At 37.2% G+C, this 16,411-nt stretch overlaps 3 protein-coding genes across 15 annotated transcripts in view; 1 reads left to right on the top strand and 2 right to left on the bottom strand.

Moving 5' to 3' along the window:
- LOC105382610 (apoptosis-stimulating of p53 protein 1) overlaps positions 1-1,731 on the top strand; it is a 199,272-nt gene extending 197,541 nt beyond the window's left edge. For all 12 annotated transcript variants that reach the window (XM_048627260.1, XM_048627258.1, XM_048627262.1 and 9 more), the window contains one exon: positions 1,187-1,731. In XM_048627260.1, coding sequence (XP_048483217.1) covers positions 1,187-1,219 — 33 coding nt within the window. In that variant the 3' untranslated portion in view covers positions 1,220-1,731. The remainder of the gene's footprint in view (positions 1-1,186) is intronic.
- Positions 1,732-1,773: 42 nt separating this feature from the next.
- Positions 1,774-11,702, bottom strand: LOC119692671 (odorant receptor 85b-like). 2 transcript variants are annotated; one of them, XM_038113920.2, is made up of 9 exons: positions 10,890-11,699; positions 10,506-10,661; positions 10,137-10,319; positions 9,463-9,727; positions 9,016-9,112; positions 8,791-8,892; positions 2,337-2,425; positions 2,188-2,254; positions 1,774-1,909 (listed from the first exon to the last, which is right to left on the bottom strand). In XM_038113920.2, the coding sequence occupies exons 1-9, from the start codon at positions 11,149-11,151 to the stop codon at positions 1,844-1,846; spliced, it is 1,287 nt and encodes a 428-aa protein (XP_037969848.2). In that variant the 5' UTR covers positions 11,152-11,699; the 3' UTR covers positions 1,774-1,843. The 2 variants fall into 2 exon arrangements, with proteins under 2 accessions (XP_037969848.2, XP_037969849.2); XM_038113921.2 differs by lacking the exon at positions 2,188-2,254 and having other exon boundaries at positions 1,775-1,909; positions 10,890-11,702.
- Positions 11,703-11,741: 39 nt separating this feature from the next.
- Positions 11,742-14,935, bottom strand: LOC105388257 (proteasome subunit alpha type-3). The gene is made up of 5 exons (XM_038114240.2): positions 14,775-14,935; positions 14,427-14,633; positions 12,932-13,180; positions 12,529-12,641; positions 11,742-11,959 (listed from the first exon to the last, which is right to left on the bottom strand). Exons 1-5 carry the CDS (start codon positions 14,793-14,795, stop codon positions 11,782-11,784), a joined length of 768 nt encoding a protein of 255 aa, XP_037970168.1. The 5' UTR covers positions 14,796-14,935; the 3' UTR covers positions 11,742-11,781.
- Between the last annotated feature and the right edge of the window lie 1,476 nt (positions 14,936-16,411).

Below are 16,411 nucleotides of genomic sequence, written 5' to 3'. Positions count from 1 at the left end.
GGGGTAAGTGTGTTATAAGTTTAACTTGTCTGTGTGTCTGTCTGTCATGGCGAAGCTCAGAAACTTTAGCCTGGGGGTGAGTGCGCTTCATTGAGCATGTAAGTATATAGAGCGCGCCACCCCCGCTCGCTCACACAGCGCATGTCCCTGCGCTCGCTCCGGCTGCGGGTGTGAGGAGGCGGCGACAGCGAGCGCGAGTGTGGTGGAGCCCCCACAACGCCGAGGGTACGCGCCCAGGAACCTACTGGGGGTACGCGTGTTATAAGTTTGACGTGTCTGTGTGTCATGGCGAAGCTCAGAAAAGGCTGGAGCCTGGAACATGTATATAGAGCGTGACAACACCCGCTTGCTGATATGCTGCGCATACAGTACCTATATGTATGCTCTTAGGAACCTGCTGGGGGTACGTATTGTTTTACTTACCTTACCTTACGTGGACACTGACGGTAGGACTGGTCCACCGATTTAAAGTCGCTCAGCGTGCTTTCGACAGAGCTATGCTTGGGGTTTCTCTGATGGATCGTATCAGAAATTAGGTTATCCGTCAGAGGACTCAGGTTACCGACATAGCTGTCAAAATATGCAAGCTGAAGTGGCAGTGGGCTGGTCATATCTGCGCAAAGAACCGATAACCGTTGGGGTAGACGAGTTCTCGAGTGGAGACCACGAACAGGCGAACTCAGCGTGGGACGCCCTCCTGCCCGCTGGATTGACGACCTTAGGCGGGTAGTGTTTGGATGAGGAAAGATGACCGAGTGTTGTGGCGCTCCTAGGGAGAGGCCTATCTCTAGCAGTGGATGATTATTGCCTGATGATGATGATGATGATGAAGCTATACTACTACTCCGCTGGCTCAGCGACCCCAAATGGATCTTGGCCTCAGACCCAAGTCACTACTGGTCTCTATCCTGCGCAGTCGCTCTCAAGTTACCAGCTTGCAATAGTTGGCGCAGGTCCTTGCCGACTTCATCGCTCCAGCGGTATTTGGGACGGCCAACTGGTCTAGGACCGCTTGGTACTCCAAGATAGGCAGAACTACTAAACTTTTATATCCCTAATTTAGAAATCTACAAGCTAGACTACACTTCCAAGAGTGATAGTGTAGGATCTTGTGATAGCCTAGTTAGGTTATCTAGGTCATCCATAATGTTTTCTGAAGCCTAACATAAGTTTTTTATTGTTTCAGTTATATCCAAGAGTAACCCCGAAGCAGGATTGAGCACATCTGAAGCAGATCAAATGACCTGAGAGGCGATTCCGTTAATTTACAACATTAATTAAATACTTGCCCTAGAAATCATTTCGGAAAATATGTTCGCCGCAGGTTTTAGTAGTTAGTAAATTCATCTAACTGTAGTAAAGGTGAGTTTCTTGAACCAAAGTATCTGTTTATTCTGTTTTTCGAATATGATCGGTAAGTATCCATAATTTAAGCAAATAAATTAATGGAATTTGCCTATCTGATAGTGTAAATAGTCTTTATTTTTAACTATGTATTTATAACATTGTAATGTAAAAGCCTAGACATTGTACACAGTATATCAGATCTAATATTTTGTAAATATTTAAAAAGTAAGTGCAAAATGATGAGATTATATTGTATATTTTATAAATACGAGTCATCTTAAAATACAAAATTGGTTATAGAATTTGTATATTATAGGGTTTCTGCAAATATTGTGAGATATTATACATAAATCGACAATACAAATATAAAGAATTTAAGATTTACCTATGTATTTTATTACATTCATCATATTTATTACATACATCCATTCATCGGTAGGTAAGTACCCTAAATTATGTAGATTTTAATTAAACTAAATCACAACACAACGTCACATCACATTTCTGATTCTTGGTAAACTTGCCGCAACAGCGAAAGGAAAGAATAGGCACCCTTCAACACCTGGAAAAAAAATAAATGATCCAATTAATTTCATCATCGGTAGTTGTCATAGAACAACGCCGACTCGGACTCGGATGTAGTTTTAGTGAATCGAGCTGTGAAAATCAATGCGAATTTTGTATGACGCGGAAATAGTTTAGTGGGTTGTACCGCTAGATGGCGACTCTCTCGTGCCATACAAATTCGCGTTTACTTTCCACTGCTCGGAAGGTGTATTATACTCGTACTTTGTGGAGTATCTAGGTATCTTATACCACCTAATAAACAGTTATACATACCGCCACCAAAGTTTCGTACGTCATATTGTTAAATCCGAGAGCAGTCAAATAACATGGTTCTTGAGCCCTACAAATAATATTAATAAAACATGAAATATAATCATTTAAAATGGTTTATCTGCTAATAAACAGCTGTAGTATGGATTTACCTTGTCATTATGATAGCTATGGACTTTTTGATCTTCTGGTCCCGTTCGTACCAGAGGCATTTGTAGGCAGCATCCGATATACCGGCGCTCTGAAAGAAACCTAAATTTTGAGTTAGGGCTAGCGCGATGCGGTGCGAAGAGTTGCGGTTTCGGTTTTAAAACCGGTAGCTACGGTGAAAGAAACCGGAATTAATCTGTAGCAAGTTTATACTATTGATGGAGCTGACTGAAGGTACATCTGTATGGATCCATGTATAAAGGAGGCAGTAAGTATTAAAGTAAGTACCTACCTATATTCATGTTTTTTTTTTTTATAATCTTTATTATTTATAGGGACTTTTGTACACTATGTAGTGACGATGACAGTCCCATCGTGACTATTATACTAACATTTAAAAATAATTAATAATTCAATTTACATTAATAAAGAATATAACATTCTAGCTGCTCCCGAAGTGGGTTCAGCCAGAATATTATGAAACACACCGACATCAGTAACGTTCAGCTGCAAAGTTTGAATAATCATATTTATTTTGGGTGCGTAACGGACACATTCCAGTAGTAAGTGGTATAAATCTTCTTCTTTGTCACATACCTCACAATTGGGAGAGTTAACCTTTCTCATTAAAAAAGCAAATTTGTTAGATGGTATATGGCCAGAACGCATCCTATGAGCTATAATTATTTGTTTTCTACCCAATCTAGCACACAAGAACCATGGGATACGAGGAGGCTCGCTCTGAATGCTTTTATACCAAATGCCTTTCGTTGTAGATCTTTCATCAAAGTATTCGCGCCATTTAACGAAATTTTTTAACTTGTATTTACCCAAGACTTCTGAGTAATTGGGCTGAACATTCAATGGAAAACCTTCAACTAAAGCTCTTTTTGCGAGATGGTCAGCCTCCTCGTTTCCGTACAAACCAATATGAGCTGGAACCCACTGCATTGTCAATGCTATGTTATTGATTTTAAAATTATTAACTTGATCTAAAACTTCGTAGGCGATTGAAATCCCCCTGTGTCCAAATGCGCATCGAGTCACATGCTGTAAGGAGCTTTTGCTGTCTGTTAGGATAACTATTTTTTGAATTCCCAAGCCGCTTGCGTATGTCAGAGCTTTGGACAATGCAATGAGTTCTGCGGTCATGATAGAAATGTTACATGTTAAATTAAATATTTCAAAATAACCATTATTAGGATCATAGAAAGCTGCACCACTACTTTTATCTGTCTTAGACCCATCAGTATAAATAGCGTACCAGCCATTATAGTTTGTACGAAGTTCCTGGACAACATTGCTCTTCAAAAGGTTTCTCTCATACAATAATTTGGAATTCTTTATTGTACTATCTAGACTAGTCTTAACACTATTTTTAATATCAATGTTGGTGACCCATGTATTTAAGGTAAACATATGCAGTGTATTACAACATGATATAATTTCATCCTTTGTTTCATTAAATGAGCTGAGCAATAATGGAATCTTCTTTTGCCTCCAATTATGGGATACACTGAGGTCACCTAGCAATTTAATCGTTTCATTATTCGACCAAGAGTGACTTTTTAAACAAAATTTATAGGCCAGGTATTGCCTTCTCAAAGTTAACGGTGGAAGACATAACTCGCTCTCCATTACGTGGATGGGTGTGGTTTTTATAAACCCACCAATCACTCTTAAGGCCTGATTTTGCAATTTATCCAATTTGGAGATATGGCAAGTGGCTGCATTATCGTATAAGAATGACCCATAGTCAATTCTGCTTCTGATAAGTGCTATGTACAATCTACGGAGATGTAGCGGGTGAACACCCCATCCAGAACCTGCTAAAACTTTTAAAAGAGATAAATACTTTTGGGCCTTTTCGCATACTTCATTTATGTGCTTACCCCATCTTAAAGATCTGTCCAACCAGATACCCAAGTATTTTATGCAATCAGCAGATCCAAGCGTAGTCCCCTTGACAGAAATATTAACACATTCTCGCCTATGGCCTCTACTAAAGATGCAAACTTTAGATTTAAGTACTGATAACTCTAGGCCTAGTTGTTCTATGAGTAATACAAATGTATCCAATGATTGCTGTATACACTGCACGCTATCCTGAAGTTTGTTATTATTAGCATAGAGCACAAAGTCATCGGCGTATTGCCCTATAAATACATCCTTAATGTTACGACAAATATCAATAGTGGCTAAGTTGAACAGTAGAGGGGATATGGGGTCACCCTGGGCAATACCTTTGCTTGTCCATCTGATATGTACTATATTGTTTTCTTCATCGCTTTTAATTTGAAGATGTCTTTCTTTTAGATACTCCCAAAGGTATAGACATATGTTGGCCCCTACTTTCAACCTATCCAGTATAGTAAGAGCTCTATCGATTATAATATTGTTGTAAGCACCTTCAATATCCAGGAAGCAATCCAAGGTAGCATAATTCTTAGTGAATCCAAGTTGTATATGTGTGATCAGTCTCGCTAAACAGTCCAGGCAAGATTGAGCTCTCCTAAACCCAGTCATATAAGGAGATAATAACTTATTATGTTCCACAAACCATTCAAGGCGTTTAGTGATCATTAAATGAAACGTTTTGCACAAGCACGACATCATAGCTATTGGTCTAAGCTTAGAGATAGAACTGGTAGATTTGGGGATTGGCATTATCATTACTTCTCTCCATTGAGACGGGACATAGCCAGTACTGAAAATATAATTGTATAATCTTAGTAAGTACTTCATTGCGTCGTCTGGGAGCTGAGCTATCATTGAGTAAGAAATTTTATCGATTCCAGGTGTTGTGTCTTTAGTTTTTAAGCTATTATCCAGTTCCTGTATTTTAAAATCGGCATCTAGAGTGGGGTTAAGGGATGTAAAATTAGGAGTTAGGGGTGTTACAAAATCAGGTGCCAACGATGTCAGTAGTTCATTTTTACTCTGCTCGCTGGAAAATGACTTTGCTTGTTTGTAGCCCTTCATCCATCTCATTTTCCGCCATAAATCAGACGAAGAGGTAGATTCATCTATAGATGAGCAAAATTGATACCAGCTCTTGCTCTTAGCCTGCCTTATAAGTCGTTGTGCTTCTGAGATTTTTAGCTTTAGACTGTCTAAATTTTGAGGAGTCGGATTTTGCCTAAACGATTTGAGTGCTAATCGACGTTGAGCTACTACTTTAGAAAGATCTTGATTCCAGTATACTTTAGGCACAAACTTTCTAGCGGGATTTGTACAAAGCTTTATGTCAGGAATATTTTCCGAAGCAGACTTGTTTAATATATCTAAAAAGAAATCATAACTTTCTTGCACGTTTTGAATCTCAGTGGCCGATGATAGCGCTAAAGAAATGAAATTTCTGTATTTAGGCCAGTTGGCAGCTTTGTAATTCCTTTTTATAACAAAATTAAGGCAATCCCGGTATTGTATACTCATTTTGATAATTAGATGATCACTGCCTAAATTTTCATTGGTTACATCCCAATCAATGTTCGTGGCAATATCTGTGGAACAAAATGAAATATCTGGGGACGTCTTTTGAAGCACTCCATTCACTAGCCTTATTCTCGTTGGTCTGCCATCATTGAGTGAGATATAACCATTATCAAGAGAGCTGTCAAATAATTGAATACCTCTTGGATCCGTTTTACAGGACCAGTTTGAATGGTGTGCGTTGAAGTCTCCCGCAACTATAGATTTTTCGGGGAACATAGCGAAAATACTATCCCAATCCGACTGAGAAGTACGCACTGGGGAAGTACAGTAAATTGAGAAAATATTTTTAACTAGCTTACAATTAAGGATTTTAACATGTACTATTTCTATACCCGGATTACTAATGTTAACTGGGCTTACAAATGCTTTTATAGATTTATGGCACAGTACTGCAACGCCACCGTAAGAATCGCCTCTGTCTCTCCTGTACACATTATAGCCACTTACATTAAATTGGGAATCGGGGTCCAACCACGTTTCACTGAGCACTGCAATATGAACCTTTTCTCTACTTAGTAATAGTTCAAAATCAATTAATTTTGGTATGACACTTTGGGAATTCCACTGAAGTATATTTATATGCATATTAGAATAATTACTAGCCATTATTTAAATAAGAAAATATTTTGTTGATGATATCTCCCTCTCTAATAGTTTGTACAAACAGTGTTGTCAGCTCTTCTAATATGGTTTTTATGCACAAATTGATCTTCTCTTCTAATGGTTTTTCAGATAAAACAATGTCCTTCATTCTGTGTAATGTCTTCCAAATTCCTAAGTTGCTTTTTTTGTTTTCGACATATTTCTTACTTTTATTTGGATGTAAGTCTTCTTCTCCTTCTTCTTCAGTGTGATGTGTATTGTTCTTCCTTTCAGTTGTTTTCCTCTTTATTCTAAATTTACGTCTCCCAGCAGGTTTACGAGAAGGTAGGATTACAGATGCATTATCTACTTCTTCGCTAGTTTCTTCAAGGCATGAGAATGATTGTGTTAGCTCCGTAGTATGTTTGTTGGTTAGTGCATCTCTATACGATTTATTTCTGTTTGGCTGGTTGCCTGGAGGTAGGGTATGTGCGTCCAGTGTTCTTTCTTCCAAATGGATGGGTTCTGGTACATAGTCGTTAGTTGGTTTCTGTTTAACGAGCATTTGCAAGGCTATTTTGTATGTGCAGTTATTTTTACTCATTATTTCTCTGATTTTCTTTTCTTTTAGATATGCTGGGCAATTTTTATCTAAGGCAATATGAGGTCCCCCGCAGTTAATACATTTAAATTCTTTTGTGGCGCAGTTGTCATGTTTTTCACCACATTTACGGCAAATAATTTTCTTTGTGGGGCAATAGTTTCTTGAGTGGTTAAATTTCCAGCATCCACTACATTGCGAGACAGGAAAGGTGTATGGCTCAACCTTAAATCTGCACCCGTATCCAGATATATACGAGGGTAAGGAAGGCCCTTTAAACCGTAAGCGAATCACTTCACTGTCCACCCACTGTCCATCTTCCGTAAGTCGTTTCAGTCTTTTCATAGCCAGAATGTCGTACTTACATGTGTACGATTTCATTATCTCTTCCTCATCTATATCTAAATCAGCATTTCTGACTATCCCATAGGTAGAATTCACTTGATCCGTCTTTTGGCATCTATAGTCTAATTCCACAAACTTTGGACAGTTTAGTAACTTTTCCGCATCCTCCAAGTTCTTAAATACTATGAAGGCTTTGTACGGACCCTTGTATTTAATTTTAATTATGTTTGAGATGTTTTCCGATTTTAATAATTTAGCCATGCCAAATTGCTTTGGTAGAATTTTTTTCGACGTCACACTTACTTCAAAATTATTCGGGGAATCTGAGTTTATTTCAGATTCCGACCGGCTTTCGTTTCGTCTTGAAAAACTTCTCAGCAACTTTTTAGCCTTTCTACTAACGACAGTAAATCCCTCATTATCTTCCTTCTCTTTACTCTCTTCACTCTCTTGCCTCGGTCTTTTCTCCGAATATCTTGTAGGTTCACCTACTTCTCCGCATTCCATGTTTTCTGAGAGTGGTTGGACACACTCAGAATTCACAATCGTATCTTCATGTATATCACTTTCCGACGGATCGCACTCAACACTCTTTGACCGTATAAAACTATCCATTCTCGTAATAAAATAACCACATGTGGGTAGTTATAGATTACACCGGCACAAGAAGCGAAGTTTAACCGAAAGACGTGTTCTCGCTTCGGCGGGTCACGCGCGACTGTGCTATATTCATGTTAAGTAAATTAAATTAGTGAATAAGTACATTCAAAATAGAATGGATATTGACATTGACTTATGTCTTAAAACGATTTCTTTCAGACAAATTTTGTTAGAAAGTATTTCAGTGGGGGTGTAGATACCTAGAGGGGGTGACGAAAATTCGGTTATTTTTTTGATATCTCATACGGTTTTCGAGATACGAGCAAATTAGTAAAATGTGCTTGATTTCAAAGGTTTACTCAGATTATCGGTAAGAAAAACTCGGTAAAGGAAGCTTATGTCCAAAAACGATTTCTTCCAGACAAATTTTGTTTGACAACTTCAGAAAAGTTTTTCAGTGAGGGTGTAGATACCTTGGGGGTGATGAAAATTCGGTTATTTTTTTGATATCTCTTACGGTTTTCGACATATGAGCAAATTACTATGAAATAAATGTGTTTGATTTTATCGATTTACTTGGATTATCATTCAAAAAAACTTGGTAAAGGAAGCTTATGTCAAAAAACGATTTCTTCCAGACAAATTTTGCTTGGCAACTTCAGAAAAGTATTTCACGGGGTTGGTATAGATACCTAGGGGGTGACGAAAATTCGGTTATTTTTTTTATATCGCCTACGGTTTTCGAGATTTGAGCAAATTAGTAAAATGTGCTTGATTTCATCGAGTGTCGTTGGCCAAACACAATGTAATGTTATACTTAGATAGGTACCTACCGCATCACAAAGCAGTTGTCCGGGCCACGCGAAGTTGAATATAGTGAACACCATTCCGATCATGGACAGTATGTACATTATCGCGTCCATACCTCGGGCAGTCTGGGAAAATCAAATAAGTAAAAGTAAGTAACATGACATATAACAGAATGATGACCAAAAATGGCGACACAATAAAAGAAGTTATGTACCTTGATGAAAATTTAATCTTAGGTAAGTACTTACAGTAGTCAAAAAGCAGAAACAACAAATAAGAATAGATGAAGTGCAAGCCGAGTTGAAGATTATCACTCCAAATATGTCGTTCAGTCGTTCAACAATACTGAAATACAAAGACCTATTTACGCATGTGGATCAGTGTCTGAAAGATGGATGGGGCAAATCCTCTATAGATTGTTAGTAGGTACCTACATAACTACGTAGGCTATGGATAGGATACTGGCCTTGTCAGTTGTCATATACCTACCTACCTAACTACCAAATTCAGAATCAGAATCAGAATTGGAATCACTGGTTTATCCGTGTTCTACAGGCAAACTAGCATAAAATGCCTTACGACCAAGTGAACCGTAGGTTAGCTAGTTGCTGGATGAGGAAAATTTAGGTGAGGAATACACATGCAGCTTGAGCACCTAAGTACCTACCTAGGTACTAAGTTTACTAGTTACTAACCTCATTAATTTTTGGTGAGTCTTCAGAAGTTGCTTAATCTTTTCATAGTCACGCTGATTCGCTTGTTTCTGATGAAGTATTTCCACCTCACTAGCGTAGTTATCTATACTGGTACCAACCCCTGAATCATACACAGTAGGTATTGCTTCCGAAATGACGTTTTCAATGTCGATTTGTAAGAGATGGAGTAAAATGCAGAGGTCATTTACCAGGGTGACTAATAAAAGCTCGCACGTCAGGTTTAGGCTTATGTAGAGGAGAGCAGCTGAAAATGATTGGTAGTATAGCGGCCTACTGTAGTGAGGTAATAGGTACAGTAGGTACATTATATTTTTTAACCCTTCAGCTGCCAATCCCGAGTATACTTGGGCACGGATGTTAGCCCTATTTAAGTTTATAAAGTATTGACAGCTAAAGGGTTAAACTTGTCATAATGTAGTTTGGACAGCTGGACGCGAGTTGATGTGAATAAAAACATATTAAGTAGGACTTGCCTATTGAATAGGTACCTAATCAGTAATAGAAAGTAAAAATTAGATGTTTACCTGGGGGCTCACTATACAAATCGAAAAGCGAACGAAAGATATTAGTCCATTTCTATAGTGACCTCCCAGAAATAACATGTGTAGTAAGTAGGTAAGCACTATAGTATAAAATGATTCTCAATAACTCACAGAAAGTGATCTGAACAGTAGACACAATGACATACTGCAGTACAGTTGTGGTGGTGAACGGGATCCACATCTGTAGCGGGTACATGTAGAGGTTTTCAGACTCACTGAAGAAAGACTTGAGCGATATCGTCAGCGGTATCGTGTTGTAGAAGTTGACGCCGAATACAGAGAAGAAGAATAAGACTGGAAGAAGATTTAAGGCCACTTTGTCGGTGCATAATATGAATAAAATTTAGATTATGTTACAAAATATTCTAATAGTAGAATAGTAGTAATAGTACCAGATCAGATGTTAGTGTGATTTGGCACTGTATCCGACACATACTTTAAACTTACTTTTACTTACACCATCTAGGCCCCCATACTTACAGTTGTCTACAATCTTGAGTTCCCTGAGTCTGACCTGCATGACCCTGGTTTTCTCTTCATCCCCAGCCGTGGACACCGGCCAAAGATCAGCCATCTCTTCTATCACTCCTCTAAGAAGCGATCTTTTCACAACAAGAATCGGTAGCTTTGCAAAAGCTGCGAATTAGTTTGATTTAGACTTTGAATTTTGTGGCCTATAGGTATACCTACATAGTGACTAATATCCTGTTTGAAATAAATTTAAGTTGATTACTAATGTACCTACATGGCTAGCTCGCCAATCACGACTGATTACGCCTTCGGGGGTGATATAAAAATGTGTAAAATCTCAGATAAATACCAATTAGAGTACCTAGTGGATTAGTACCAAAATAACATACTTACCTTGAATAAACAAAACACTAAACGGGACAGCTATTATAATTTCAAGTAAAGACGCGCCCTGACGCTGTCCATAAAACAAATACAGCACTTGAAACAAAACAGTAACGAAGAAATAGCAATGAAAGAATATCAGCCTTCCATATTTGATGAGAAAATGCTTGTCTGAATCATTAAAAATGTAATAGCCCAAAATAGCAAACATTTTAAAATGTCTGCTCAAAGTTTTTCGGTACAGTGGTGGGAAATGCTGTATACTATCCATTTCTATATGAAATGTTTGATTTTGATACGACTTGTACGTTAGATTTTAAATAACTCTAAGCTTCGATGCCCGCAGGCGATAATTTCCGTAATTATTTAATTTGAAAATAATATTAGAGAAGCCACGTATGGAATTTACAGAATGTAAGTTATTTTAATTTTAGTATCATGAAGGCATAAAATCGTTTAAAATTACTGCAATCGTTTCATTTCATAAAATTACAGAATATTACAGGTCCAAAGAATTACATGACATGAATGGAAGTTAACTACTGAAAGTTTTATTATAAAAGATAATCATCTATACTTTCCCCACTATCAGAGACGTAAATTATAACCGAGGTACGACCTATCCTAACCAGAACTACATTGTTTTTCCATTCATTTAATAATTATCAGATGAGGTAGGTAATCTCAAAAGATGCTCCAAGTTTCTTTCGCCATTTCTTCTCTTCAGTGACCGAGCCTAACTAATGACTAATAATCTTAACAATCAACAAATAATCGTAAAATTTTACGTTGAATAAAATTATATTCTATTCTATACTACTCTAGCGTGTGCATCAACACCCCTATTCAATAAAACAACAATTTCCTTACAAAAAAAGTATAATGAACTAAAAAGTACCGATTACATGTCAGCATCATCAGAGTCTTCGATATCGGCCAGGGCTTGCTTGGCGAGGTTTTCCGCTTCGGCCGCCAGCTCCCGAGGCACCAGCTCGTGACGACCCTTGGTGGCCTTCGACACCCATGAGAGTTCCAGCTCAAACTGCTTGTCTTTAAGTTCGTCGTGGACCAGGTAGATTCTGGAATTTGGGGTTTGATTGGGTTGAGAATTATTTTATACTTAAGTTGTATGTTATATGGCGTATAGCCTATTGTTTACTAATAAAATTTGGACCAGAAAAGTAAACATATAAAGAAAACCTTAATTAAAAAATTAATCACCTTCTGGCACAATTTTAGAGTAAAAATATACGAAGCTACCTGATCTAGTGGTACAAAGAAGCTACACTTCAATGCCCAGAGGATAAGGTAACAGGTTCCATTGTCAGGTGACATCAAATCTTGTATTTATTAGTACATACATTCTTAATGGTGGCTTTCAAGCTAGGTTAGAATACAACTGTGTGGATCCATGCTATGGTCTCAGACACAAATAGGGTAGGATTTAGATTTAAAGTTTTAAGTTATTATTATTATTATTATTTCGTTTATTTCCCAAAAACATTTTATAATAGGTACATAAGTTACAACAAAAACCTGCCGCTTAAACCACGCACGCAATGAGGGTTTCCATTAATTATGATCAAAGTTTAGCCTGAAATACATTATTCTTAAAAATATAATCTGCTGAATATGGTTTAATACTTACATTCTGGATGCTTCTTTGATCAGATCCTTGACAGTCAGGTCGGCAAGCTTCAACTTTTCAATTTCTGTTTTAGCTGCTTGCTTGGCTTTCCCAACTGCACATCCAAAGTAGGACTGAAATAAAATGATTGTATTTGTGATTAACTGCTCAGCTGTATTAGTGCATATAAACCTAAGAGTCAATTTGATAATGCTGTCGGAATGTCAGGATATATGCATAAATTGAACACCATAGATCAGGTGGTAGTGAATCTATTTTTATAGCATGTTTGTGTAATATTGGCCATGGTTTTCATGGTAGACGGTATCATCAAAATGTTCCATTTCATTCTATAAAGAGTATGTTTACTCTGTACAATATAATAATAAAATAACACATTATAAAATAGCAAGACAATACTCACAAATGACACTCCACTAGGGTCAAGCATGTACATCTGAGGGCCGTCATTTTCAGACCAGGATCCCATCACCACGGAGCACCCGTACGGCCTCACAGCACTGTACAGGGTGTATGCGTGCATGTACATGGACACTCTCTCATTCAAGTACTTGAGAGGGACGGACACTCCGTACTGCGATCTGTAGCTCGACGCCTCGGAGCGGGCTGTCTCTACTATTTGCCGTGCGTCAGATATGAGACCAGATACTGCCTGGAAATTTGAAAAAAGAATGATTAGTACTTATACTGTCTATGTATTATATGTTGAATACTTGCATTGAGCACAAAATTGGTGTACCCTACCACAAAGGTTGTTACATTAAGCATGAGAGGGTGGATTTCCCAGGGTAAATCTAGGGCAGTGCAGCTACAGCAGTGTGTCATGGTTGCCTTTTAATCGTAATTTATGTACACAATAGTGAAAACTGTATGTCACTTTGGGCTCAATGCCTTAATTTTACATCCCAGTAGTAAAACATGTTTACTTAAGTGATTATTTAAAGATACACCAATAGTTGTACAAATAAGTATTCCTACCACTCCTATTATAATCAAAGAAAAATGACGAAGAAAGAAGAAGAAAAAGAGGAGAAGAACTTGTTTACTTTTGATGATCTCAACACTGGTTCTACCTTTTTTGGCATAAGATTTATTTGCCTAATCTCGTATTGCATAGTAACGTTTGGTCAAAGTCTCGTTACGCCGAAAATCGTATGGCATAAATCTCGTTTAGTAAAAAGTTATTTCGCATAACATTGTTTAGCCTAATAATGGTATGGCCAAATCTTTAATAGCCTAATAATGCTATGCTATGGTATGGTATGGTTGGTTTATACAAAGTAATAATATTCATTTGGCTTTAACTTTGACGGAGCGGCTCCCTACATAGCGCAAACTGGTGCCTTGTATTGTTTCCGCTGTTTGGAAAACGCTCCGCTCCGCTTCGCTGCGCTCCGCTTTGGTTTTGATGAACATGTGCACCTAACACGCTCCTCCTCGCTTTGCTCGTCGTCGCACCTATTTTTAGGTTTCGATCTCATGGGGTTTGTAATAATTATATTGGTCGTTAACTTTCGATTTGTTGATCATACAATATCGTGATTTTCGGGATGTACGAGAAAAATACCACAATTTGTACATTTACTACATACTTAATATATTATTTATTTAGATAACATTAGGAGAAACAAGATTATACATAGATATAGACAAACATAAATTTGAGAAAACGAAACTTAGGTGTTTAAAGATTGTGCCTAAAGAGTTTTAGACGAAACGAGCCTTATGCCACACAAGTCTTGGCAAAGTGATGGTTCGGCCAAAAAAGTTTAGACCATACGAGTTATGCGAAATGAGTTTTGGTCAATAAAGATTATGCGAGATGAGCGGAACCCCTCAACACTATTTATTTTTCACTTTCTTTTAAGGTTATGAATCAAAAACTACAAGTCACTTACCATGCCAACATGCTCGTCGATGTGGAAAATTCTCTTGTTAGCGCCAGGCTCGTACAGTTTTGATGTGACGAGCTTCTCGACGGCGAAGACCACTCCATCCTTACCGCGTAAACCAATCACTGTGCCGGAATTTTCAACCGCTTTAGCGGCATACTCCACTTGAAACACTCGGCCGTCGGGGGAGAACTGTGATGCCGACAAGTCGTACTGGAATAATAACACAAAAGCTCTTGTTATTCTTATGAAAATAACCACAAACACCTAACCAAACTAAGTTTTGGTTTGGTGAAAAAAGTTACCCGCACCCTCAGGTATTACATGCAATAATACAAAGAAATCGTAACTTACGCCTGTTCCAATTGAACTCATGATGATTGCTACTGGGAACCGGTTTAAAAATAAGGATTTAACAATAAAAAGTTATTAAAATCCAGAGTTATGTTAGAAAATGCAAATAATCGGTCGGCAACTAACGAGATTGAATGACAAGCAAAATTTATAAATGTCATGAATGAAATGTCAAAAATCAAGCGCTGTGCTGCCGCTGAGCTGATGCGCTTCTAATCTGTGGTTTAAATTCTCGGAAGAAGATATTACAGGCGTGATGCCAAGCAAACGCCGTTTCGGCACTAAAGATATTTTGATTGATTAATATTTCGGTACCTAAGTACCGTGTTTCTTTGATTAGGGCCAGCGCGTGGGTGACTTTCTCTCTAAGCAAAATGTCCCGACCATGGAAGCAATAAGTAATAGTAATAGTAATATGTTTATTGCAACTATGTAAGTTTTACACTGATCTTAAAATTATGTACAAAATGGTCCTTAACATAGTGCCCTGTAGGGCATAGCAAGTTTAATCTAGGTAATATTATTCTAAGTAAGTAATATAGAAAGTAACAAATTTGTATGTATTTGCTTACATAATAAAGATATAAAATCTACATTAAATTTTAACATTCATAATAAACTATAATATTTAACATAGAGTAGTTAATAGTATAAATATTTCGTTCATAACAACAAAGATAGGTGTTTATAGTAAGTTATTTTAGTTATCAACTAGGTATTCATTTACTGTGTAATAGCATTTCTGTGTAAGTAGAGTTTTTAATTTGGAAAGGAATTTACTATAGTTTAATTCGGATTTAATAATGGTTGGAAGTTTATTGTAGATTTTTATGCATTTAAAGTATGGACTATTGTTAAATATTTGCATATTAGATTGTGGCACTGATAGTTGGTTTTTGTTCCTAGTGTTAATTTTATGGACTTCGTTTACCTGTTTAAATAACTCCATATTGTTCCTTACAAACTTGGCTATTTCGAAAATGTATAATGAAGGTAGTGAAAGTATTTTATGTTTGATGAAAAATGGTTTACAGCTAGTTGTGTTTTGGAGATTTGCTATGATCCGGAGACATCTTTTTTGTAGAACAAATAAGTCATGAACGTCTACACTATCACCCCATAGAATGATGCCATAACTTAACCATGCATTTGCATATGCATAGTATGCTGTGAGAGCAGTGTTTATGTTGGTGTTAACTTTTAGTATACCTAGGGAATAGATGAATTGGGACAATTTGCTTTTAATTATTTGTACGTGACATTTGTAGTTTAAATGTGTATCTAAATGTATGCCTAGTAACTTAAATGTGTTGACTTTCTCTATATTAGTTAATTGCGGATTTATAGGAGCTTTTTGGTATGGCCTAAATTGGATCATTTTTGTTTTTAGGATGTTAATTTCCAAGTTGTGACAGTCTAGCCAATTTTTTGTTTGGTGAAAGATTTCTTTTAGTTGTTTGTTGCAGTCATCTTCTGTGGAACTTTGTAATAGTATTGATATATCATCAGCAAAAAGTACATTATGGGTTTTAATATGGTTAGGTAGATCATTTATGTAAACAAGAAAGAGAATACATCCTAGGACACTTCCTTGTGGAATTGAACAGTTGGTTATGCCGGTGGTAGATTTTATTGTT

This window comes from Plutella xylostella, chromosome 18 (genome assembly GCF_932276165.1).
Source record: "Plutella xylostella chromosome 18, ilPluXylo3.1, whole genome shotgun sequence".
NCBI classification, from domain to species: Eukaryota; Metazoa; Arthropoda; class Insecta; order Lepidoptera; family Plutellidae; genus Plutella; species Plutella xylostella.
This window is presented reverse-complemented; position numbering and strand designations above follow the sequence as displayed.

What these genes read in the sequence shown, in the direction of transcription:
- LOC119692671 (XM_038113920.2), bottom strand. Translation starts at nt 11,151, where the DNA reads ATGGATAGTATACAGCATTTCCCACCACTGTACCGAAAAACTTTGAGC. An exon ending in GACAACTGCTTTGTGATGCG is followed by an intron (nt 2,426 to 8,790) that starts GTAGGTACCTAT and finishes GGTTTCTTTCAG; the next exon opens with AGCGCCGGTATATCGGATGC. An exon ending in CGTACGAAACTTTGGTGGCG is followed by an intron (nt 1,910 to 2,187) that starts GTATGTATAACT and finishes TTTTTTTTCCAG; the next exon opens with GTGTTGAAGGGTGCCTATTC.
- LOC105388257 (XM_038114240.2), bottom strand. Translation starts at nt 14,795, where the DNA reads ATGAGTTCAATTGGAACAGGC. An exon ending in TGAGTTCAATTGGAACAGGC is followed by an intron (nt 14,634 to 14,774) that starts GTAAGTTACGAT and finishes TTATTATTCCAG; the next exon opens with TACGACTTGTCGGCATCACA. An exon ending in TCGACGAGCATGTTGGCATG is followed by an intron (nt 13,181 to 14,426) that starts GTAAGTGACTTG and finishes TCAAATTTCCAG; the next exon opens with GCAGTATCTGGTCTCATATC.